Genomic DNA, 25181 nt, shown 5'->3' with positions numbered 1-25181 from the left:
AGGCCTCCTTAACTAAGAGCCAAAGGTCCTCATTCATATTTATCATAGACTCCATTCTCTCAAGACCAAGGCACTGATCTACCAAGAGGTGGTCACCTAAAATTAAATCTCTTTCACCTTTTCCTAGGTCTAGCTAAGTTGGGTCAACTAGGGAATCACTTTCCCGACAAAATAGCCCTCCAAAAAGTTCGATCTCCTGGCCTCTCTTGTGCTGGTGTATCCTTAAGGCCTCCTCCGAGTTTGAAGCCATTCCGATGGTGGAGTTGTGAGAAAAGCCAAGCCATTGCTCCAAGACAATGTTACTTGGGAGCGGGAGCGGGAGCGACCATTTTCAGAAGCTCCCGGTTTGGGAGCGAATCCCGGAGCGATTTTTTAAAAATATATATATTTTTTATATTTTTTAATTTTTGATACATATATGTCAACAAAAACATGTAGAATGATGAAATAGACATAAAAAACATAAAAAAACATAAATTGATCATTGAACCATATCACATCAATCATCTAGAAATTATAATCGTCATCAACCTTAGTAAAATTAAAATACATATTACAACTGCAACATATTGAGTCTTATAAATCATGATTCATCAAATTCAATATTAAAGTTTCAACTTCAAGCTTTCAGAATTGAAAATTCAATAACATTTATCATCATTGATCACCAAAGTAACAAGTTGTACTTGTAAGCCAAGTTTAACCATTACAAGAAGTAATATCGAAGATATTTCTACGTCCTGACTCCTAACTTCTAACTGTTAACATGATATGAAATGTTAAAAATTTATAAAATGAAACATGAATAATGAGATGAAATGAAACAACTTTAGTGACTAGTCTTTCGCAAAGCATCATATTCATAATTCACAATCATTACCAATGAGTTATAATTGCCAAGGCCCAACTTCAAACTTCAAATTTTCATTGTCACAGTGATATAATGTTTACAAAAAATATCATAATGTCATAATGATATGAAAGAGTCAAGAGTCAAGAGTCAAGGACTCAAAACTCAACACTGAACAGTTATGAAAACTAAAGTGACAAGTCTAATAGAAACTAAAAAAGACAAGTAAACTGTAAATCTACAAATGGCCCTTGCCACGAGAGTCTCCAGGAGTATAAGTAGGTCGTGGTGGTCTTCTAGGAGTCTCCCGCCCAGACCGACGACCAGAACTAGAGCCTCCACGCGAGGGTGCCAATGGAGGTGGCGACATCAATGGAACAAGACTCGGGCCCCGAGAACTGCTACTGGATGGTGGAGGTGGAGGTGCCATGGCTGCTGCAGCTGCTTCAGCTTCATCCCGTACAAGCTCCTCTTCTAGTTCTTCCATATGTACAATGCCATCCTCCAAATTGTCGTCCTCAAGGTGATTGTCCCAAATTTTATATGTGGGATCTTCATTAGCCCGATCACAGTAATGGCTCAACAACCTCAAGTTGTAGTGCACATAAACCAAGCTTTCTGCTTGGTTTTCGTTGAGCCTGTTTCTTTTCACATTATGTATATAACTGTAGGTGCTCCAACACCTCTCTGCAGAAGAAGAATTTACAACCTGTGAAAGAACTTTTATTGCCAATTTTCGCAAAAGTCCGTGGCCGCCATATGTTTCCCACCATGTGAGAGAATCAAATTTATCTTTGTCATCCATTGCATGGAAGTTACCATACAAACCACTGCCAGTGAAGTATCTGTCTATTTCAAGGCGCACAGCTGCACATTCCTCCCTGTCAGGCACCAACTTTTCTAATGCTTCCAGATATCCTCTAGTTACCTCTCGATCTAAATGGGGTTTGGTCCTAACACCACCCCCTGCTGCAGGTTTGCCCAACCAAGAATCTGAGTAGTATTTTGGCGTAAGGATATACGCCAAGCAATGTAGTGGAAGGTTAAGCCTATTCCACCGTTCACACACACAATCGTGAATCAGTTTGTACAAGTCGGGATCTTTGTTATGAACAATGTCTTTTATTTCCCCCAACATGGTATCCATTTGCTCATACACCTCGCCAATCACTGTTTTGTCTGTATCTGCAAATCGAATCATGTTATAAATTGGCTTGGTGAAATCCAATACCTGTCTCACAGTTGTCCAAAACTGCCCATCAAGAGCGGCCTCCTCCACCGTTTCAAAACCTGCAATGTCAGCTACATTTGTAGCCCTTTCCTTTAACACCTGCCAATGTGGACTTGATACCATGCTAGCTAATGCCTCTCTTACCTTCAAAAGGCGCCTGAAGGTGAGGTAATAGCTACCAAATCTAGTCCTCGCAATCTTCAGCAACTCCAATCTCGAGTGACTGCGGAAAAGGCCATGGGTATTGCTATGATTTGTAATAAATTTTATCATTTTTTTTCCTTTCTTGTACAAATCACCAATCCATTGGTATTGTTCATTTTTGTTTTTGACAATATCATGCAACAGAAGGTTCAATGTGTGAACCAAACATCCAGACCAAAATATGTTCGGGTATTTATCCTCAATAATTGCTCCCGCTGCCTTACAATTAGGAGCATTATCAGTGATGACTTGGATGACATTGTATGGGCCAATACGCTCAATTGTTTCAAGCAATGCTTCTGCAATGTTGATAGCGGTCTTGAACTTGTCTGAGTAATCATGTGCAGCTAGAAAGATGGGACCACTAACAGACACAGCAAGAACACTTATCAATGGCTTGCCTTTTACATTTGTCCATCCATCAGATACAATGGACACCCCATTGTCAGTCAAAGAACTTGTCATTTTATTCAAAGAATGTGATATTTTTGCTTTTTCATGATCAAGGCCAACAGTTCTTGCCTTGTCATACCCAGGGCTCTTGTATCCTTTAGGGGCATCATTTATGGCAGAAACCATTTCGTGCCAATAAGGTGAGCGTAGAACATTGAATGGTATCCCACATGCATAGAGGAACCTGTAAACTTTTGAATCCACATCATTCCTACACCCCTCATCAAGGAAATCTGATATGGTTCTACGGCGTAAAGATGATGACCCTGTGCCTCCATGTCCATATCCACTGCCTTGGGAGGATGCTGAAGGAGTTCTTTGTGAGCTTGGTTCAAAGAAACCCCTTGATCTTTTTGCTCTGTATTGGGCGTCCTCCTCTTCCTTTATGTATTTGGCTCTATCTGCTGTTGACACCTTGTCACAAGTTTTGATTCCTATTTGTTTCTCTCCATCCCATGGCCTTTTCCCGCAGAGGTGTCTTCTAGCACGGGTGTATGAGCCTGTGTAGTCAGTGTTGCAATGGGGGCAATGAAATTTAGTGGTTCCACCCCCTCTCCCTGTTTCAGCCCTGTGAACATATTTCCACAATGGAGTTTGGTCTTGTTTAGTTTTTTGACCCTCATGTTCACCCTCCTCCACATCCTCCTCACTGGGGTTTTCACCCATTTGACTTCCTCCGGCTTCTTCATCCACCTCTTTAGTTTCAGACCCCCTCCGTTTCCTACTCTCCACCACCATAATAACCAGAAAGGGGACCAGGAAGAGGAAAATGCCAATAAAAATGCTCAGGTCCATCGTGTTTGATGTTTGTAGGGTTTGAGTCTTGAATCTGCAAATTAATTAATTTAAATTAATGATCTTTAAACTCAAACAGGTAAATGAAACTAACCAAATTAACTACCTAACCAGCTAAACTAACTAAATGATTAAGTTACTTACCTCTGCAAGCTTCCTCCTCGCTCCTTGGCACTTGCTCCTCGCTCCTCAGCTCTGGCTCCTTGCTCCTTAGCTCTTGCTCCTTGCTCCTTTGCTCTTGCTCAGCTCTCAATCTCAAGCTCAATGAAGTTGAAATGAGTTTTTTTTGGCCCATTGGGCTTATAAACAAAAAAAAATTAGTTAAATTTTTTTGATTTTTCGGGTCCGGCGGAATTTTTTTCCGCCGAACCGCTCCCGGCCGGTTAAAAATCGCTCCCGGAGCGTTTTTTAATGCCCGGGAGCGATCAGGGAGCGATCGCTCCCCGATCGCTCCCGGGCATTAAAAAGCGTTCCGTGAGCTCGGGAGCGATCGCTCCCTGAAACGCTCCCTATCAGAGCAGGGAGCGTAAATTTTTTTAAGGGAGCGCGCTCCCGAAAATCGCTCCCGTCCGGGAGCGATTTTGGGAGCGCGCTCCCGACCCGCTCCGGCCCGGAGCGCGCTTCGGGAGCGGGTTCGAGGGGGGGGGGGGGCGCTCCCCCGCAACACTGCTCCAAGATCAAACTTTGCCCTAGTATCCCCAAGGCTAGTGCCTCATAGGATCAAATCAACACCTTTAAGTGAAAATTCTTTCTTTGATCCTTCCCCCTCCTTGTCTAGATTAAGAACATCATTGGTTGCTAAACTCTTGCCTCCTAACTTAGGCTAGGTCTACTTGGTCCTGTTCCTTTGAAAGGACAATTCTTCAAGAACCATCTGGGATACCAATTTCAATAGGGATATTAAGGATTGGGAAACTCTAACACAAGTCATATCCCCTAAAGCTAGCCCTCAAATCCTTTCGTCCTTCTCCTAGAAGACATTGTACCTTGCTTAGAAAACAAGCAAGCTCTATCCTTCAACCTCTTGTGGAAATGGATCATTTGGGTCATTCCACATCCATTCATTGATTTATCCTTCATTGGTGACCCCATAATATACCAGGTCTTCTCCCATTGGTGAAAGTTCGTAAATAATAGGGAGTCTTAGCTGAGGTGACAGTGGGCTAAGTTTCCATTTGTTGCTCTTGGTCTAGCATTTGCCTTTTAGGGATCCCCTTTAGGTCCTCTGCTAGTTTAAGTGGTAACAGTCCTGTAAGGACATACCTTGGTGAACATATGTGGGGTATGTACCTTGAAAAGCAGTGGTGTCCTATTGAATGCCTCCCAGCATTGTGCTCTGATCCTGGGGAGAGATAAAGCATACTTGTCAAGGCCTTGGTACTTGGTACAACAATAAGTACAGTTGAAGCCAGCAAAGTAGATAAGGACGAGTCAAAGGAGAGAAAAGAATATAGTCAAAAAGACAAGAATAATATTCCAGGTTTACCAAATTTTGACCCTGGAGCAGTTCACACGTGTGAGTGTAATTTCTGTGAAAGAGACCGAATTTTCCTGAGATAGTTGCAGGCCGAAATTCGGCCCTAGTTGTAGGTCCAAAATCTCTGAAGTTTGACCAGCATTGACTTTGACTTTGGAGGTGACTTGGAGGATGGTTTGGTCTTGGTCTCTTGGTGTTATTTCGGTCTTGGTCTTGGATATCTCATTTGATCTGATTCTATAAGAGAAGGATTGTTGGGTTTTCCCCCTTGTGGGGTTTTGCCTTAGCTAGTAGCCTACTTTTGGTGTCTCTTATCTCTTTGTGATCTTTATATTTTCTCAGAAGATTGAACATTTGTATAAATGCTTGATGAAGAAGTCATAAGAAAAAATAAATAACACATCTAACATTCACAAGTAATTATCAAGAAGAGAAATTAGGTGTTAATCTCTATTGCACTTGGTTTTTTCAACAAAAGGTTGCTGAGTTTTTCCTCCATGTGGGGTTTCCCAGGGTAAATACTTGTGTATTAGTGGCTGTCTCTGTATGATTCTTATGGCATTTTTGTTTTACTGCTGAGCTCCTCTGTGTAATTGCTTTTTGATAGAAGAGATCACAAGAAAAAGGATTAACTTATTGAAAATCACAAGGAGTAATTATCAGTTTAGAGAATTACCTAAAAATCAACGACACTGTCAGCGAAGAAGAATGCCAGATGGTGAGAGATGGAGTGACTGGCGCAAATGGTAGAGGAGCTAGGCGATCATCATCGTCAAGCTAATGTGTAGGGCTATTGGCTAGCTGGATGTCCAAAATAGGAGAAAGTTTTCTCCAAAGGGGTTACCCATTTTGGTGGGTAACAATTTATATATTATACTTCAATATTTAGTTCAAACATACATATTGAATTGTGTATGTTTAATAGCTCATGTCTTGTTGACTTTGGAACTTGCAAACTTCTATGTTTTGGACAAATGACATATGTAAGGGTTGAAATGGTTGAATTAGAATTTGGTAGACTTAAGTTGATAATGTTGGAAAATGATCAATCCATTAACATGTAGCGAAACTGTTTTATTAGTTTTTCATTGTGGCTTATGACTAGAGTGGTTTATTTTGTAGTCCTCCAGATGTCTGTCATCAATATGTATATATAAACTTTTCGACATTCCTATTGTTCTCTTTACATGCTATAGATTGCATATATGGCTTCTTATGGAGTAAATTATTTACCAATCCACTTAGATGAATGTTGTAACCAGTTCCTTTTATTTTTTGTTGGCTTTCAATGTAGATGTTGGGACGTGCCTTACCAACTATTCCTGAGCGAACTCATGCAGGCAACCATGTTGAACAAGATGTAAGTTCATTTACTCTGAATTATCTTGTGATGCTGCCTTGTAATGTATATTTTGAATTTTGTTACCAGAATTTTGGTATTGAACAATGCTAATGGTAATTCATTTATGTGTAGATCACAAAGAATTATATACGTGAGCGAGGGAAGACAGTGCATGAGATTGTTCATGAATGGATTATAAAACTTGATACTGGGGAAATTGGTAAGGAAGTTCAAGAAAGACATTTTTTTATCATGTGCTTCAAGAGGCTATATATTCCTAAGCATTGAAACAAATTGTAGAAATCCAAGGGAAATGGCTTTTAATGCAAAATGAGAAATTCCACCTCAACCTTGAGGTTTTCAAAATCTATTTCTTGTGAACTTTCAGCCTTAGGATTGATCTGAAATATTAAATTATAGCAGTAAATACTTCAGTTCTTTTTTGACCAAAATAACAAGGAAACCCAAGAGAATAAATACCAATGAAGTGTACCTTAAGGCTTAGTGCCAACAAGTCACAGCCCTTGGGGCACATTTCCCAAGAGAATTACATATATGAAAATGACTTATTACAGTAGTAAATCTGCCTCTTTAGCTTCTAGAGCTGTTTTAAATCATTCAAAAATTTCTGCTCAGTGTTATGCCAAATTAGCATGCATAACATGTCCTAGAAATTACTGAATCATTGAGTTGACATACACTGAAATTCAAATTTACACAAAGTTTGAATAGCTGGATTACTTCATATATATATATATAGATGAAATGAAGTACAAGTACGTACTAACAACTCAATACAATTTGGTATGAGTCAAGCTCTCCAAACCCTAGCCAAGGCATCAACCAAATTAGCGATCCTAGATTTAAACTCCTGGCTAGAAATCTCTCACCAACTTCTTGCTAGGAATGCCCCCCTACTAAAGCTGTTCACCTAACAGAGGTGTTGAAAATTGATAGCTTCGATTGGTTTTTTCATGGTGAAAATTGAGGAAGAAAATTATTATTTTCCAACTATCCAAGTTGGCTTCAACTGGACAAGTCGACCCCAGTACTTGAAGGGTTTTGATCCTATGTTCAAAACCCAACTCTTGACACACATATATATTGGCATTCGATTGTCCTCATTTGGCATTACATCACACTCACTCATTTGACCAATCAAGGTGTTCTGTTCACATGTGTGAGGGAGAAAGAAGGCTGAGGTTTCCAACGAAGTTTGACTTTTCTCATCTCTCTTTTCAGTGTTGATTTTTGGTAGCATCGTATGTGCTCTAGCCATGAAAATTGGTGGAGAGGTTAAGGCACATAAGATCTCCAAGACCTAGAAATGGTTTGGGGAAATTCCACCCGGTTGGAGAGATATTAAATAATTAATATTTTTAATGGAGTTCCTAAGTCTAAATTTAGGAAAATTAAAATATTAATGGGTATTAATATAAAAATGGGTGAGGATGTTCGAAATGACATGGATCAAGCCAAATCTAATCTTAGCTGTTGATTAGGGACTTAATCTCAACCGTTGAAGACTCAACAGGATAAGTATAAGAGGAGGCTTGAGGGTCAGTTGGAGAAACACCAAATTGTTCAGTTAGTGTGATTTTCTGGAGCGGTGTTTTGCTGAGAGAATCGAACTAGTGATTTGTTGCAGCAAGGGGCAGTTTGGCACGAGGACGAGAACACATAGCAAAGAGGCAGAGATAGTGCTAGAGCGACAGCACAGAGCTTGGAGAGGCTGACTTAGAGGTAGCTGGGTGCTACGCAGAGGCAGCTGGGAGCTACGCAGAGGCTGAAGAGGCCAGCGTGGGTGATGCAAAGGGTCTGGGAACTGATGTAGAGGCTTCAGTGGTTGCGCAGTGGCTAGCAGTGCTGACGCAGGGCCAAGAGGCAGCGCTGAAAGAATTTTCGTGGGGCAGACTGAGTGCTGGTGAGCTGGGAAGGGTGATGCAGTCTCTGTAGAGTGATGCAGAGCAGTGGAAGCTGCCATAGTTGCCGTGGGATCGTTCATCCGGTGATTGATCAGTCGAAATATCTGTCTCTGAGGAGAGGTATTACTACCGAGGGCATTCTCTGTTGGGTGAACCTTTTTTGGCTCCCTAGATGTATTCAGAGACTGCATAATAATAAAACCCTCATATTTGCTGCACTAGTTTTCCTGCATTGGTTTTTTTCGGGGACGATTGTCCAAAAATAACGGTGTCCCTTGTGTGTTTTTCTCAATTATTTCAGTTGCTGATCTGTATATGAGTTAAGGCTGCATTTGTGTTTATTTCAGTATTTATATTTATAAATAACTTGTTAATGGAATAAACAAGTAGGAGAAATAAACCAGATAATGCAGTAGAGATTTCTAGCGAGTCAGACCTAGAAATTTCAACATTGACTAGCTTTGGCTCGAGTATTCTTGCTATTGTTTTTATCAAGCTTTTGACTGGATTTGGAGGCCGAGTTTCTCTGTGATTTGTTCGCTATCTTTGGTTGAGGATTTGTCTCTGTTTTGGGCCGTTGACCAAGAGTTGACCATAGGTCAACTGTTTCATCTTGAGAGAAGTTGACTATGGAAATTGCAGGCTGAATTTTGGCCCCTTGACCAAAAGCTTGACGTCAAAATTCGGCCCTCTTGTGCAGACGTTCACTGACGAGTTTCTCTGTGATTTGTTCGCTGTCTTTGGTTGAGGACTTGTCTCTGTTTTGGGCCGTCAACTGTTGCACCTTGAGAGAAGTTGACTATGGAAATTGCAGGCTGAATTTTAGCCCCTTGACCAAAAGCTTGACGTCTCTTGACCATAGGTCAACTGTTTCACCTTGAGAGAAGTTGACGGTGGAAATTGCAGGCCGAATTTTGGCCCCTTGACCAAAAGCTTGACATCAAAATTCGGCCCTCTTGTGCAGACGTTCACTGACGAGTTTCTCTGTGATTTGTTCGCTGTCTTTGGTTGAGGATTTGTCTCTGTTTTGGGCCGTCAACTGTTGCACCTTGAGAGAAGTTGACTATGGAAATTGCAGGCTGAATTTTGTCCCCTTGACCAAAAGCTTGACGTCAAAATTCGGCCCTCTTGTGCAGATGTTCACTGACCTTGAATAGTGTGTTGAATTTCTCTCTCCTTGGACTGGTTTTGAGTTGGAAATTATTGAGGTCAAGGTTGACATTTTGACTGGAATATTTTGATGTACTATTGATGAATTGAACTCTCTCTCATAATGAAAGATTGTAGGCTTTTCCCCCTTGTCGGGTTTTGTTCTAAGAAATTTTGGTGTCTCTTGTTCATTGTCTTTATTGTGATCTCTATTGCTCTACTAGAGTTTATGGTTGAAAATTTTCAAGTGTAACTACTTAATGATTGAAATGCTCTAAAGAAGTCAAATTTTATCATTTGAAGTAGTTATCAGTTTTGAAAATTGTACTAGTCTTGTTTGCACTAGAAAATCAACATGATATTAGAGCTTTGGTGAAGGAATAGAGTATTGAAGAGCATTGAGGTCACCTTGAAGAGCATTGAGATCCTACATCTCTTGTCTTGATTGATCGTCTTCATCATGTTTTCCTTCATGAAGACATAAAACAAACTTGAGGGAGCTACAAACTTTAGAGCATGGAATGCTAGCATTGACATTGTTCTTGCAAGGCGTAAGGTCTTGGGTATTGTTACTGAACCAGCTAATCAAGCAGGAAAATACAAATTTCAAGAAGTTGACATCTTGACCATGAGCATTGTTACTGCTCAAACTAGCAGGGGACCTAAAGGGGATCCCTAAAGGGAAAATGCTAGGCCAAGGGCAACAAATGGAGACTTAGCCCACTGTCACTTCAACTAAGGCTCCCTTCTATTTACGGACTTTCACCAATGGGAGGAGACCCGGTATGTATGGAGTCACCAATGAAGGATAAGTCAATGGATATGAGTGACCCAAATAAACCCTTTTCCAGAGATAGGGTTGGAGCCCTAGAGGTTGGTGCCTCAAAGTGACAAGGTTGGAGCCTTGGGAAGTCCAAGTCGGTGCTTGGCAAAATACAGGTTGGAGCTCGGGAGATTGAAGATTGGTGTCTTCATCTAGGGTTGGAGCACTACACAAATATTGTACTTGATTTATTGAGATTAATAAAAGTATTTATTCTTATTTTTCATTTTTTGTTCTAATTATAAGTGATCTCACTGGTAAAAGTAACAATTGAAAAGGAATACTGATTCAACCCCCCTCTCAGTATTTCCAACATTTATTAATACCCATTAATATTTTTATTTTCCTAAGTTTAGACTTAGGAACCCATTAAAAAAATATTAACTATTTTAATAACTCTTCTTCCGGGTGGAATTTCTCCAAACACTTTCTGGGTCTTGGAGATCTCATGTGTTCTAGCCCCTTCACAAAATTTCGGAGCTAGAGCACATCCGATGCTACCCAAAATCAACACTTTTTCCAAATGTACTATTTTCAAATGTATGTGAAATTGGATTCATCCATGATGTAGCATACTTAGAGCTACCTCAAATATTTGAGGCAAATGAGATGAGACTCATGATTACAGATTGAAGAAAGTCCCATATGGACAACATCTGATGCAGACTCCGACCTCTCTTCACAATTGAAGGTATGTCTTTGATGTTTGGTTTTATATATGCTAACAATTTATTTCTATCAAGATCAGATGATCTCCATGTCCAATGCCATAGGGAGTTGGCTTTTGAGCCCTGATGATAAACTTCTTGAGATTAGAAGTGTAACAGAGAGATGATGAGGACTTCTTTGTTAAGGGATGTATGTTGTTGAAGACTTGGCATGATGAATTTTAGTGAAGTAGTTTAGAAACTCCTCTTCAGATATAGATTTGGTGGATCCCACGATGAGCTAACAGCCTGATGGATTCTTGCTTTGTAGTATGTTCTCTGAGCTAGATAGAGCCTAGACATTTATTAAGATACCTAGATGATGTAGTCATTCATGGATTGAGATACACTGCTAGATACTTGATGGATACATCGACGTTGGTTAGGCTAGATATTTTGTTGAAAGGAAGAGCACATTTTGGGTGCTTCTTTAACTTGAGGTCTGCCATGATTTCATTGAATGAGTTGGGAGCATAGGTCTGTTGCTTTGAGTACATTGCTACTAGGTAGTGTGGTTGAGAAAGCTCTTTGGAGAGTTGTTTGAGCATACACTAGACACAACTGTGATATATTGCGACAATCCAAGTGGGATTCAACTTTCAAAGAATCTCATGTCCCATTACAGGTCAAAGAACATTGAGATTAGATATCACCATATCTAGGATATGGTGCAGAGGGAGCAGTGAGGATCCAACACATATTGACTAATGAGCAATGTGGCTTTTTGATGGAGAAATAAGGTTCTAACAAAGAGGGAGCAGTGAGGCTCCAACAATGAATTGTTGTGGAATTGAAGCAGTGAGGCTTCAACAGATGAGTAGATTGCAAACATTTTCTCCAAGCCATTCATATTTTTTAGAGAGTAGTTTGGACTGGTGGATGTGACCCTTTTGGGAAGAGATCACGGTTGATCAAGAACAATGAGCTATGCTCTTCCTCATTGTCTTTTGACTTCCACTAATCTGGGGGGAGGAATGGAGCTAGAGAGCTCATAGGGTTGAGGGAACTCATGGACAATAGGATGTGTATGATCCTAACCAGCAATGGTAAGTGTGTGTTTGATTCTCACTAGAAATGGTAAGTTTGTATCTCCCCCTACTGTCAAGTCTAGGACTTGACCCAGTATACCCTAGTATGCATCCTACCCACAAGCTGGGCTTGTTGGGATTGCCACCCATCTGGCCAATGGGTGAGGAGACTTGGGACGTGTTTGATCCTTACCACTTGTGGTAAGTGTGTATCTCCCCCAAGTGATTGGATGTAGGTGTTCTACCACTTGATTCTTGAGGATCAAGGTGGGAAGATTAGTGGGCAATAGGATGCGTCTGATCCTTACATTTCATGGTAAGTGGTATTGTCATTGGATATAGGGTTGGAGACTAATCTCCCCTATGATGATTCTTCTTCTTTAGATCAAGACAACATTCTTCAACTGAGATGAAGGTTGTTATGAAACCAGCTCACAAAAAGATAGAAAAGAGAGATAAATGCCTTAGAATTCAGCCTCTTCAAGGGGGCAACATCCTTTACATTACACAAATGAACAATTCTTGGGTGATACAAATGACAAGACCTCTTTTCTATATATAGGAGTCTAAGGGGTCATAATATAATCAGAGCCGACATAACAATAATAATGTAAGTTGACAATAATAACAATAGTGGGCTTCTATGGGGTACAATAATAATAATATGGGGACTACATGGGCATAATAATATAATAAGGGGGTTGTACTAATAACAATAAGGGGTTACACTAGTAGTATAGGGACCTAACATGCCCCTCTCCTTCAAAAAGTGTTGTCCTCAACGCTTAAGTAGTTCTTGATAGTCCTATATAAAATTCTTGTCCTCCCATGTGGAATTTTCAGCGGGTAAGTTCTTCCACTTGATGAGATACACTGGAATTGATCAATTTCATAGCTGTCGGGTTCTTGTTTCTGTGACTGCTCTAGGTTCCAATATGATTTTTCCTTTCTCGTCATGTTCTGGCAATATTGTTTGAACTGGGATCTTCTTCAACTTTTGAATGAGTGTCCATAATTCTTCGTCATTCTTCCATTCATCCCTTGCTTCGTTTATCCAATCTGGTTGGATAATAGAAATAGCACAAAACAATGCTTCCACATCCTCATCCTTTCTTGAGAGCGCATTGGCAACAACATTTTGCTTCCCTTTTTCGTAGATGATTTCAAAGTCATGACCCAACATATTTGTGACCCATTTGTTCTCTTCTTCTGAAGATAATCTTTGTTCTAAAAAGTGTTTAAGACTATCATCATTTGTTTTTACTTTGAAGTGTATTCCCCTTAGGTAAGGTCGCCATTTTTTAAGTGCATGTAGTATTGCCAACATTTCCTTCTCAGAAATAGCTTGCTTGAGGGATATTTATTTGTATGGATCCGTAAAAATGCCAATAGTCTACATCAAAACTTCTTTCACTACGATGTTGATCTGCTTGTTGTTTCATTCGATTCTGCACCAAAGTGGCGTTATCCTTTAAAAGTTTGAGAACTTGTTGTTGATGCTCGATGTGATCTTTCACTGCTTGAACCTTTTTTTCTTGATATGTCCTTCTATCTTGAGAGTTTGAGGAGTAGTAATTTCTGCCAATGCATTACAAGATATGGTTAGATTCATTTCTTGATTATCACTGTGATCTTTCACTTCTTGAACCTTTTTCTTCTTGATATGTCCTTCTATCTTAGGAGTTTGAGGAGTGGTAATTCTTGCCAATGATTTACAAGATATGGTCAGATTCATTTTTTCTCTCTTTGGGGTTGGTTCTTGGTGTATATCCTCTTCTTTTGACGTTTCTTGATCCTTTCCTTTCTCATTTTCACAATCTATGTAAAATAATTTATTCTTGGCACACTTATGGCTTTTAGTGTATTTTCTATCACAAATGTAACAAAACCCTTTTTCTCTTTTTTCTTCCAATTGTTGTCGTGTAATTCTTGTAGGTTGTGGAGGGCTAGGAGCAAACACACTTCCATATTTATAGTTGTGAGTGGTAGGATTCCTTGTTTCCATAATTTTGCTTTCAATTTTTCTTTCCAACCTGAATGGCTTCTCCAATGAATTAGGTTCTCAAAGACAAACCTCATGTTAAATGTTATCCTTTAAATTCCCTATGAAGACATCAATCCTTTGCTTCTTTGGAATATCATTTACCCTTATATTCAATTTTTGAAAGTCCTCAATGTGCTCTGACAAATATTTATCAATTGGCTAAAGAAGGTGTTGCTCTTTGTATCCTCATAATGTGCTATCATTTCCTCTGTGACAATTGACCGCGTGACAAGTGGTTTATGAGAACAAAGCCCTTTATACCATAAAAATTGATTCGTTTCTAATAATTAGATGCAATACATACCTTTTGTAATAGTTGCACTTCATGTAGATCAAAATATTGCTCCATCTGTAGTATCCAATTTACTCAATCCTTGCCATCAAACTTCCTCATATCTTTTTTTCTTGATTTTAGGAGCTCTATCTTGAAATGACTGTAACTCTGTGATTTCGTATTTTTAAGTTTTAAAATTTTGGCTTGTGATAGCCCTCTGAGTTCTGTTTCTAACCCCACAAGTCTGATCACAATTGAATTCCTGAAGAAAGAGTTATGCCTAATCTTTTGCGATGACCTAATTAGAAAATTGTTCAGTAGATCGAACTTGTACGACGTTCCACGTGTCACTGTTTCAATCTTAGGTTCTGAAAATGATACCCAAACAACTACAGTCCGTCCTCTTTTTGTACCTTACGAAATTTCAATCTAATGCTCAGAGTGAAAGTTATGATGATTCTCCCAAGGTCACCTGTTTAGAATGTAATTCGGGAGTCTACAAAAACCCTAACTTCCTCAGATTATATCTCTGAAAATTTAGCGAGAAGAGATCTGAAAGTCGGACCCAAGGTTCAGACTGATTTCGTCTCAAATGGGTTTCTTTTTTTAGCTTTTGAAACTTCGTAGCGAAAAAGTTATAGCGACGATTTCACGATGGCCTGTTTGGAGCAGCAAAACCCTAGAATCGAAAGCTCTGATACCAAATGCTATGAAACCAGCTCACAAAAAGATAGAAAAGAGAGATAAACGCCTTAGAATTCAGCCTCTTCGAGGGGGCAACCTCCTTTACAGTACACAAATGAACAATTCTTGGATGATACAAATGACAAGACCTCCTTTCTATATATAGGAGTCTAAGGGGTCATAATATAATCAGAGCCGACAAGACAATAATAATGTAAGGGAGTAATAATAACAATAGTGGGCTTCTATGGAGCACAATAATAACAATATGGGGACTACATGGGCATAATAATATAATAAGGGGGTTGTACTAATAACAATAAGGGGTACACTAGTAGTATAGGGACCTAACAAAGGTCATGGAACTTGACTTGGACACAAGTAGGGTTTGGAAGATCTTCACCCTTGTGATAAATCGATATCCCCTATTGTCAGTTGTGGATTGTTCCTCTATGAGATCAGATAAGACGAGATGGGGCATGATACCATCATGATGAGAGATTCAAGATGAGACTTATGATGCAAATGGAAATTCCTCCCTAGCCGAGAGGGAGTGTTGAAAATTGGGACAACTATGGGACAAATTTCCCCATAGGAACCCAATGACCCAAAGGGAAGCCCATCTCACCCCAAAGGATAAATTCAAATTGGACAAAAGAAAACTATTATTTAGCACTCCTCTCCATTATTTGATGTGGCACAAATCAACATGGGCAAGCAATCACTAAGGCATGTGGAAAAATATATTTAATATTGTTATAAGTGTGAAATTTCCTTGAAATTGCAGCAACTAGAATTTATTTACCTAACTAATGAACAATTTATTTGTTATATGGAAAATAATGAATAAATCACACTTCAATTCTTCACAATTAGAATAAACACTATGAAAGTAAATCAGGACATGAGAAATCGATGCACACACATAAAAATCAACACAATTGCTTTGGACTTAAAAATCCCTAGAAAAACCTTGAAGGGAAAACTGATGTAACAAATGAAGGTTTCTTTTATTATTATGCAAAAAATTTGAGAGTATAATAATCTAGATGCCCAACTGGCAAAATAATATGGAGAATATTCTCTTTCTACAATCAACCTGGCCTTCTCTGTCCTGCTTGAACCCCACATTGGCAAACTCGCACTTCGTTGGAATTCACACTATTGGCTCTGGGCGATACACAACCCTAGATTTGTGTCCAACTAGGCTAACTAGCCTCACTCTGCCTCTGGAAAATTTTCGCTCTGCCTTCCGGTCTCAGATCTGATCTCGAACAACTGAAACGAACCCTTTCCGGCAACTCACTCTGCTGGACTAGCTAACTTTCACTACTTGGACGACTCTCTCTATAGAAGAATTCGACCTCCCTTTCCTGCCTCTCTTGCACTGGAAAACTACTGCGAAATTCTTCGAAATCCTCCTCCCAAAATTTCCATTGCTCCCTCTCTCCAATACTCTCCCTCTAGCTCAAACTGCATCCTTGTTGAATCACTGCAAAGAGGTAGCTTGATCTTCCTTGGCTAACATGCTGTCCCTCTTGTGTCTATCTCCATCCTATCGACTTGCTCTTATAATCTCTCGCTGTAGCATCAACCACCAAGATCTAATTGTGATCAATTGCTAAGATCATCTTAGACTTTATCCGTGTCACTTTCTAGAATTTTTTAGAGCATAAGTCGATCTCTTCAATTAATTCCCATTAATTAATCAATTTTCCTAAGTTAGACTTAGGCATTTTTAATTATTGATAAATTAATTTAATTGAGTGGTCTCTAGGTGTTTTCTCTCGAAACATTTTTGGGTTTTGGAGATCTCGTGTTCCTTAGCCTCTTAGACACAAATTGAGACTAGAACACTGCGCTGCTGCTACCAAAAATCTAACACTCCCTCTTAGCGAGGAAGGTGTTCTCTGCTACACCCATCTGTTCTATTATGAAGTAGACGAACTAAGCTCTCCCTAGAGATTTCTTGAGTATATCTACAATCTGCTGCCTTGTGGGAACATGCTGTAGCTGGACTGACACACGTTGGACACAATCTTTGATGAAATGGTATCATATGTCTATATGCTTCAACCTATCATGAAACACTGGATTTTTAGAGAGCCTAATGCAACTCTGATTGTCACGGTAGCTAGTGGTTGCCTCCATCTTCTAACTGAACAAACTCACTAGCAACATCCGAAGCCGAATAGCTTCGCATGTGGCCATGCTAGCTGCCATGTACTCTGCTTTTGCAAAGCTCAGTGCTACGAACTTTTGCTTCCTGCTGCACCAAGATACAACCCCTGATCCAATGTTGAAGCAACACCCAAATGTGCTCTTCCAGTCCACTGAACTGCCTACCCAATCTGCATCCCTACAACCACATAACTTGACACCATCACATCGAGTATACCTCAACCCATACTCGATTGTGTCGTGTGTTATCGCCTGAAGTGTATAGCTAAGTGTGGGAAAAGGTTCCCAACCCCACACGGTATATCTTCAAGGCGCAACGTTCAAAGTAGGGTTTGTCACTTTGATCCTCCATTTAAGATCTCTTAGGCAAGCTAAGGGGGGTAGTCCCTGAAGGATAGAAAACTAATGGGAAACTTGTTGAAGTCAACAAGTCTAGGAGATCAAGAGGCAAGGCAATCACTTCTCTTACTAACTTGAATGAGATTAGATGGCAAGTTTGTTTATTGAGCAATGTAGATCAATGGATTCAATTAGATCAATACGACACTTAAGATGAAACAACAAGAGACCAGTGCCTTGATAACAATGGCCAAATAAATTAAAGAACTTGCACAAGATATTTCAAATTACAAGATAAGTAGTGCTGCAAATAAATGTTAGTAAGATAATTAGAAATATGAGTGATAAACTTTGAGAGAACAATTGCAAGGAAACTTTGAAACGATACTAATGAAAGCTCACAATTCGAATTACCAATGATAGATGAAATTCAATATGTATCTAATATGAGATGCAAGATCTTGGTTGATTTTAATTAAGATTCCTAGTCTAGGTGAGAGTCTTCTCCTCAATTGTTTTGAAGCAAGTCTCACACAAGGTTGTAGAAAGAAGTCTAGGGGAAGAAGCCTAAGGCCTCATTAACGATACCTGTTACCACTCAATTTAGTAGGGGTCCTAGGAGGGGTTCCAAAGGGGCAACTATTAGACCAAGTGGCAACAATGGGACAAGGACCCACTGTCACCTTAGTCGATGTCCCCTTCTCTTTATAGACTTTCACCGAGAGAGGAGTCCTGGTATAAAGTAAATCACTTGAATGATAGGATCAATGACAAGACATAACATGATTTCCAAGGCCCATTCAAAGGAGAGGCTCAATTAATTGTTCAAGTGCTTAGAGAAAATCTAAGAGGCTCCCCAAGAAAGACCTATGAAGGATGACGTCGGGCTTAGGAATATTCAATAATGATGAATGCCTAAGATCAAAACTTCCAAAATCCCTCACCTGTGATTGATGTGTCTATACTAGGGTTCAAAGTGAGGGGATGGCTCATTCAATGGAAAGATTCAATTAAAGTGTGAGGTTTGGGAGAAGTTAGGGTGACTTTCCACAAAAATCCCCTTGAGAAAAATATTATAAGAGACCAAGGGTTGAGAGATACACGGTGGTAAAGGCTCATCCAATGATCGCCTATAGTTAAGAGAAAAGGTTTTGATTGATGATCTACAAAGTGCAAACCTTCAAGAAATCCCCAAGTCAAAGCAACTTCAAGGTTCCCACTTGGTGTGATAGCTACAACATCAATTTATTTGAAATTCCATTGTCGGAATTCGTTCAAAACTAGAGGATGCCTAGAGGACATAAATGAAGAAACTTGTCCAAATGGAATCCTAAAAGTCCTCCTCCCTAAAATGTCACACTAAGCCCTAGAAAATCTCCTTATCTTTAGAGGGACGAAGAAAAGAGGAAGAAAAGAGGTGAAAGAATGATATTTCGTTAAGTTAATGTGATCACTAAGAATCTAGGAACAATGCCTAGCTATTGGGAAGATTGGAGTCAAAATGATCAAGATTTAGGAACTTCGCTCTTGAAGGAGGCCTAAAGAAGTAACCTCAGTATCTATTGATGTGGCTACACGACAACTTTAGACTTTTACACTTTGATGGTAGTTATTATGGAGCTTCAAGGATGCAAATGCAAATTATGCCCTAGGACCATTCATTCATTCCTTGTCCAATAGATAACACATGCAAAAATCTCCAATTGTTTCATTGGTTCCACTAATTTGCATTAATTAGGGCACATTATTTCACCATAAGAAAATAATTCCATGCATTAGACATCCATTTAAACAAAAATATAACATTATATTGCACTTACAAGACAAAGAAGAATATATCCATCCACAATCTTGCCAAAGAGAAGCTCCAAGAGAGATAACGAAAACTTTCCACACATCAAAATGCATTTAATCATCCAAAATCATTCCACAATTGCAGGTCTGAATTCTTTATACGGAGATATCCTAAATCCAAGTGATGATGAATGATTGATATGAACCCCTATTCAATTTATATGATCCTCTTAAGGGATTTGAATAGCCTGATTAGGTCTAATGATGTCCCTAACAATAAAATAATGTGCAAATAACGATACTTTGGTGACAAGCTCACCAAATAAGTCCATAATAAAACTAATAAGCCTCTCAAGAGGGCCGAAATGATAGATAAGTAGCTAGAAGTGTTGTTGGAAGGCCAAATGAAGTCGCTCATGTGCCATGATAAATATGAGAGCTCCAATAACAATGATAAAGGGGTTGGCCCCTTGATCTTCAAGAGAATGACCTGTGGTGCTCTCAAGTGGTTGTGGGTGTACAAAGAACATCCTCATGGATTTCCAATTGAATCAAACAAGCATGTGCTCCATCTGTAAGGGCTAGGACAATGATGCAAGCCCTCCCTTGTGTCCCTAGGTGAGACAAAATCCCATCTGGGCCCTAGATCATCTACCAAATGTGTGGTGCACGTGTGTAGCTCGCTGGGCAAGGTGGTCAATGTGCATCATCATCATCGAATAAGTGGGACATGAGCAAGCAATGGATGGTGCTAAAGGATCCCACGACATTGCTATCCGCTCTCTGCTATAGTGGAGGCCCATGCCTCTCAACGCTCACCCTACAAGTGCCATTAAGATCCTCTGGAGGGCTTGGACCCTGTATAGGAAGACCAAACCCCAAGATGAAGACCCACCTGCAATCCTTTATAAGATCCAATGCATATCCTCAGCTTCTGATCAAATATTGATCCAGGACCTTAATGATAGCTCAAATTTCAAAGTGTTATGTGGGGGTACAAAAAACATGCTCATGGGTTTCCAACTGAATCGAACAAGCATGTGATCCATCTGTAAGGGCTAGGACAACGATAGCCCTCCCTTGTCTCCCTAGGTGAGACAAAATCCCATCTGGGCCCTAGATCATCTACTAAGTGTGTGGTGCACGTGTGTAGCCAGTTGGGCAGGCTGGTCAATGTGCATCATCATCGAATAAGTGGGACATGAGCAAGCAATGAATGGTGCTAAAGGATCCCACGACGTTGCTATCCGCTCTCTGCTATGGTGGAGGCCCATGCCTCTCAACGCTCACCCTACAAGTGCCATTAAGATACTTTGGAGGGCTTGGACCCCATATAGGAAGACCAAACCCCAAGATGAAGACCCACCTGCAATCCTGTATAAGATCCAATGCATCTCCTCACATTCTGATCAGATATTGATCCACGACCTTAATGATAACTCAAATTTCAAAGTGTTCGAAAAAGTGTCGAACCTGAGCGACCGGATAGATCTCATCTTCTTGATTTTGGCACTGCGAACAGTTCGAAGAGCCAACACCGTATGAAGGAGTTATCACAATTTGAAAATTCTAGTAAATTGCAATTTTTGGACATTTAACCAAGAATAATTGTATTTTTGGAAATATTAAGAGAAAGTATATTCCAAGGAATATTCCCTTTTGTCAAGCGCTTCAATCCGCGCCGATGATCTCACTTCTCCAAATCCAACGGATATCGCGTTGTCCGCTCACCAACTAACCTGGACGATCTCTACCTGTCCAATCGAACGACTGTTGCACAATCTTGCACAACTGATATTAGGTCGAGAGCGCGCGAGAAAAGTGGTTTTCCTGTGCTACGTGTCGCCCGCTAAGGTTAATCGCATGAATTTTAGGAATACCGTTTACAGCCTTTAGGGCGTGCGAAATACTGCTTACCGTCTTTTCAAGACTGCTCTGTCCTCCTGCTAACATGTGGTTTTGATCTCCGCCATTCCTCTTCCGTTGATCTGTTCTCAAATCCAACAGATCTCTCGTTCGCTTGAAATGCAGTCACATGTGGAGGTAACCGTTATCCGACTGCCATATATACGTGGGATTCTCCCTAACCGCCGGGGTTTATACTGCCACATATGCGCACCCAACAGTTACGATAACGGTTACCTCCGTCAATCAGCCTGGCGGAGCAGCTAAACTTAGGGATTATGCTACATTTAACTAGAGTTAAGTGCAGTTCACCAAAATTGGTGGAGTATCCCTAGGGGATATGGATTAAATGCACTCCAGGAGCAGTTTTCGACCAAAGAGAGTGAAACAAGAGGCTAGCTAGGCTAATTGGAGCCTTCTGAAGCGAATGGAATAGTCTAGAGAAGCTGAGGAAGTCATCTTCATAGAGATTTTCATCCAAGGAGATTTTGGAGCTCAGGGCCACTAGGGGTTGGAGGCAGTTGTAGGAGCTACCAGTACTCGTTCTCAGCAAACCAATAGTCATTCCTGACTGTAATGAGCCTTCTGAATCCATTGCAGGGATTTGTAGAAGTATTTGGAGACTTCTAAAGGCTGAGATGCTATAGGGAAGTTTCAGGCAACCTAGTGCCAATCATGGAGGAAGGCCTAGTTTGGGGATGCAGTGCTCATTTTGAGCAAATGATCAATCTATTGTTGGTGTCTGATATGTGCTGGAGACAGTAGAAGAGGTTTCAGTGATAGTTAAAGAATTCTAAAGGAGTTAGTGCCATCAAGAAGCTCAGGGTAGCTCAGAGCACTGATTGAAGGAATCAAGTCTAAGGGAGCTTAGATCTGTTTGCAGAGTGATGACAGCCATGACAGGGATATAGATGGTATTTTAAGCCCATTAGTTTAGTTCAATAACATTTGGAGTTAAGTGTGGAACTTGTAAAAGAAACTTTACCATAATCCCAAAGAGCCAAGTCAAAATGACAAAAGCTCAAGGAGACGTAGCCCATGATATTCGGGTGAACTCCTAGATTAAATTTGCTGTTATGTGTTGATGTTTATTTGCTGCATTATATGGCTGTTATATGTGTTTAATATCAGCGGAAACAAATGGACTTAAAGCACTTAAACAATTAAAAACAAACGGCATACCCCTGTTTCAAGTATCTAATTCCACAAATGTCATATATAAGCTAGATCATTTATTTGTTTAACTGAGTGGGAGGTTCTTGTAAGCATAACAAGTTATCAAACCCCCATCTCCAGATCACTTTCCAACATAATTGTTCATTAATGCAATTGAGTAAATGAGCCTACAAATCATGGAACCAAGTGGACATGTCATAATGACATGCCCTTCCATATTGGGCTTTAGAATGGACATGTGTTCCCAGGTACAAGAAAGAGGGTAATCAAGGACCCTATTATGTAATTTCAGTCTGCAAGGGAGTGATAGGTCCATGGTACATCCTTTAGATGGTAGGTGTCATGTGACCTAATGATGGAACTGATTGGGGCATCAGGGGGGGCTCCAAGCCACATGTCGTGGTACAAGGGCAACAATAATGAGGGAAGCCCACACATGGGTATATAGATGAAGGAGGAAGCAATCGTGGTACATGAGTTACCCCGACTTTTGTTTTTCTACCCTTCTTCATATGCCTTTTGCCTTTTATTGACTTTCTTTTTATAACTGCTCAGGGCTCTGGGGCATTGTTCTAGGTTCAACTCAAGGTGTGGACAAGGGGAGGGGGAGGCTAACTCCTTGTGGACCCAATGGATAAATGTGGACCCAGATGGGGAATATATGGAAAGGGGCTATAATGAGTGGAGGGGAGTGATGTATGTGGTGTCAGGTAGCGGGACCACACAACCAAAATCAGGGTTTCTCATGTAGTGCCACTCCTAAAGCTAGTAGCCAATGAAGGAGATCCCATGGGACTAGGATATAAGACTAACCCCCAAATTGGACAAGGCGACAAGAGTACAAACCAAGCTCATTCTTTTCACCGAATCCCCCCACTAATCCATGTCCACATGTGTCCATAATAAGTAAGAAAAAGTATCCAATTACATTAATGGAAAGCCATACCTTTAGGATTGGAAGGCCCACCTTCAAACATATAATCATGACAGAATGGGCGGGGGCACATAATGCCTGGCTCATGTGGCGGAGATGGTGGCACATTGAGCTATCTGGGGGCTGTAAGGGGTTGGTGGCTGCCGGCTGAAGACAATCTAGGAGGAAAAATTCTCCTATGGGTGTCACCGTTGGTGGTGGGTAACAATACCTACCCTAGAGTTCTAATGACCCAAATGCCTTCCTTCCTACAAGGGATTGCCCACAAGAGAATTGCAAGTTCCCCTATTTTAATCGTTGAGCAAGTGTCAAGCTTCGCAAATTGGATGAAGAAGGTTGCTATAACTTTCTATCAACCAAGCTTGTGCTTGGAGGCAAGTTTTAACAAATGCAATGCTAGACTAGAATGAACAATTAGATTGTTTCAATGAGATCACAATTATATAAGATGTGAACATTCAATCCACTTATGGCCAAGATTACAAATTTTTATTTTTTAATGCAAGATCACAAGATGCAAATAGCAATTAGGGAGGCACTTTAAGATCACTCAATGAAACGCTAGAGACAATCATATCAAATGGATTAGTTAGAGTGCTAATTAGGATGGATTCCACTTATATGATATGTCAAATTAGAACAAGTGAAGTTTCAAAATGGGACAAGCACAAGTAACTAATACATGAGATTGCTAACAATGATTTTGATGAAACAAGAACTATATCTAACCATGAAAGGCAAACAAGAAAGCAGTAAAATGAGATTGTTAGTATCTAACTAGGAAAAGAGGCTATCCTTAACACTTCGATGAGATCACAAGAGAACAACCAATGCAGTTACCAATCCACTATGCTTCTAGCTAGCCAAATCCAAAAGAATGCACAACTTAATTAATAATGAGCTTCAAACATAGAAGGAAGCACCAAACCTTGAGAGACCTTACTGTCAAGAGATATTAGTCCACTGTCAACCAAGATCCGTCACCAAGGAGCTCAAGATTATGCAAGAATAAGAGCTAGGACACTTATTAAACTGGTTGTGATTAATATGGGACCAATTTTAATTATTTTATGCCTTTTATTATTAAAACTATTAGGTGATTAACCTCTAATTGCAATGCTTCAAATATAATTGATTTGTAAAGACTGCAATAACGCATGGTAGGTGAAGTCAAGGCTGATAGGTGTTGTGAGCATCCTCCAAAGTTTGATGTATCAAGTTACAAGCCAAATACCAATGTCTTAGCATCAAACCAATGATGTAACCCATCCAAAGTTGCAACACTAGCCCAACAATCACAAATTGTTAGCCCTAGATCAAATGCAGTATGGAACAAACCTTAAAATGATTGCGGCTAGGGCAAGAAAGGCCTCTAGTCCTTGCAGTTAGTGGTAAATTGAACCTCCAACGGATCAAAATTGTAATGACTAGTTTACAAGTCAAAACCAATGATAAACTCTTGCCAATGATGTGATTAGGTCTGTGAACAAGTAGGATTAGTATTTGGATCAAATGTAATGAGTTTATAAGCCCTCCAATGCTTGTGACTTGGCTAATTAGGCTTAGTTAGGTCTGGAACCAAGCCAAATTGGTGCCAAAACCCTAGCGACCACCTTCCAAAGCTTGTAATTAGACTCTGACCTTAAAAAAATTTGTCAAAGAGCCTGCAACCCCGATTTTCAATGTTACTACGCTTTAGGGCTTGTGGCCTCTAAAATAGGTGATGCGTTGAAGAGAAGAGGACCAAATTTGATGGATCTAACCCTTAAGAGGCTAGATCAAGCTGTAAACCACCTACAACCTTGACAAAAATGCTGGACAACTCCAAGAGAATGCAAACTCTACCCAAACCTTGGCTGTCTAAGC

The 25181-nt window shown here is 40.1% G+C and overlaps 1 protein-coding gene across 2 annotated transcripts in view; it reads left to right on the top strand.

Annotated features, from left to right (window-relative positions):
* The window catches only part of LOC149213269 (uncharacterized), a 287782-nt gene that overhangs the window by 196772 nt on the left and 65829 nt on the right, over positions 1-25181 (top strand). For both annotated transcript variants that reach the window (XM_089391971.1, XM_089391970.1), the window contains exons 11-12: positions 6305-6370; positions 6485-6572. In XM_089391971.1, coding sequence (XP_089248097.1) covers positions 6305-6370; positions 6485-6572 — 154 coding nt within the window. The remainder of the gene's footprint in view (positions 1-6304; positions 6371-6484; positions 6573-25181) is intronic.

This window comes from Pinus tabuliformis, chromosome 1_1, assembly GCF_031772625.1.
Source record: "Pinus tabuliformis cultivar Carrire ecotype Pingquan chromosome 1_1, CPIR1, whole genome shotgun sequence".
Taxonomy (NCBI): Eukaryota; Viridiplantae; Streptophyta; class Pinopsida; order Pinales; family Pinaceae; genus Pinus; species Pinus tabuliformis.
This window is presented reverse-complemented; position numbering and strand designations above follow the sequence as displayed.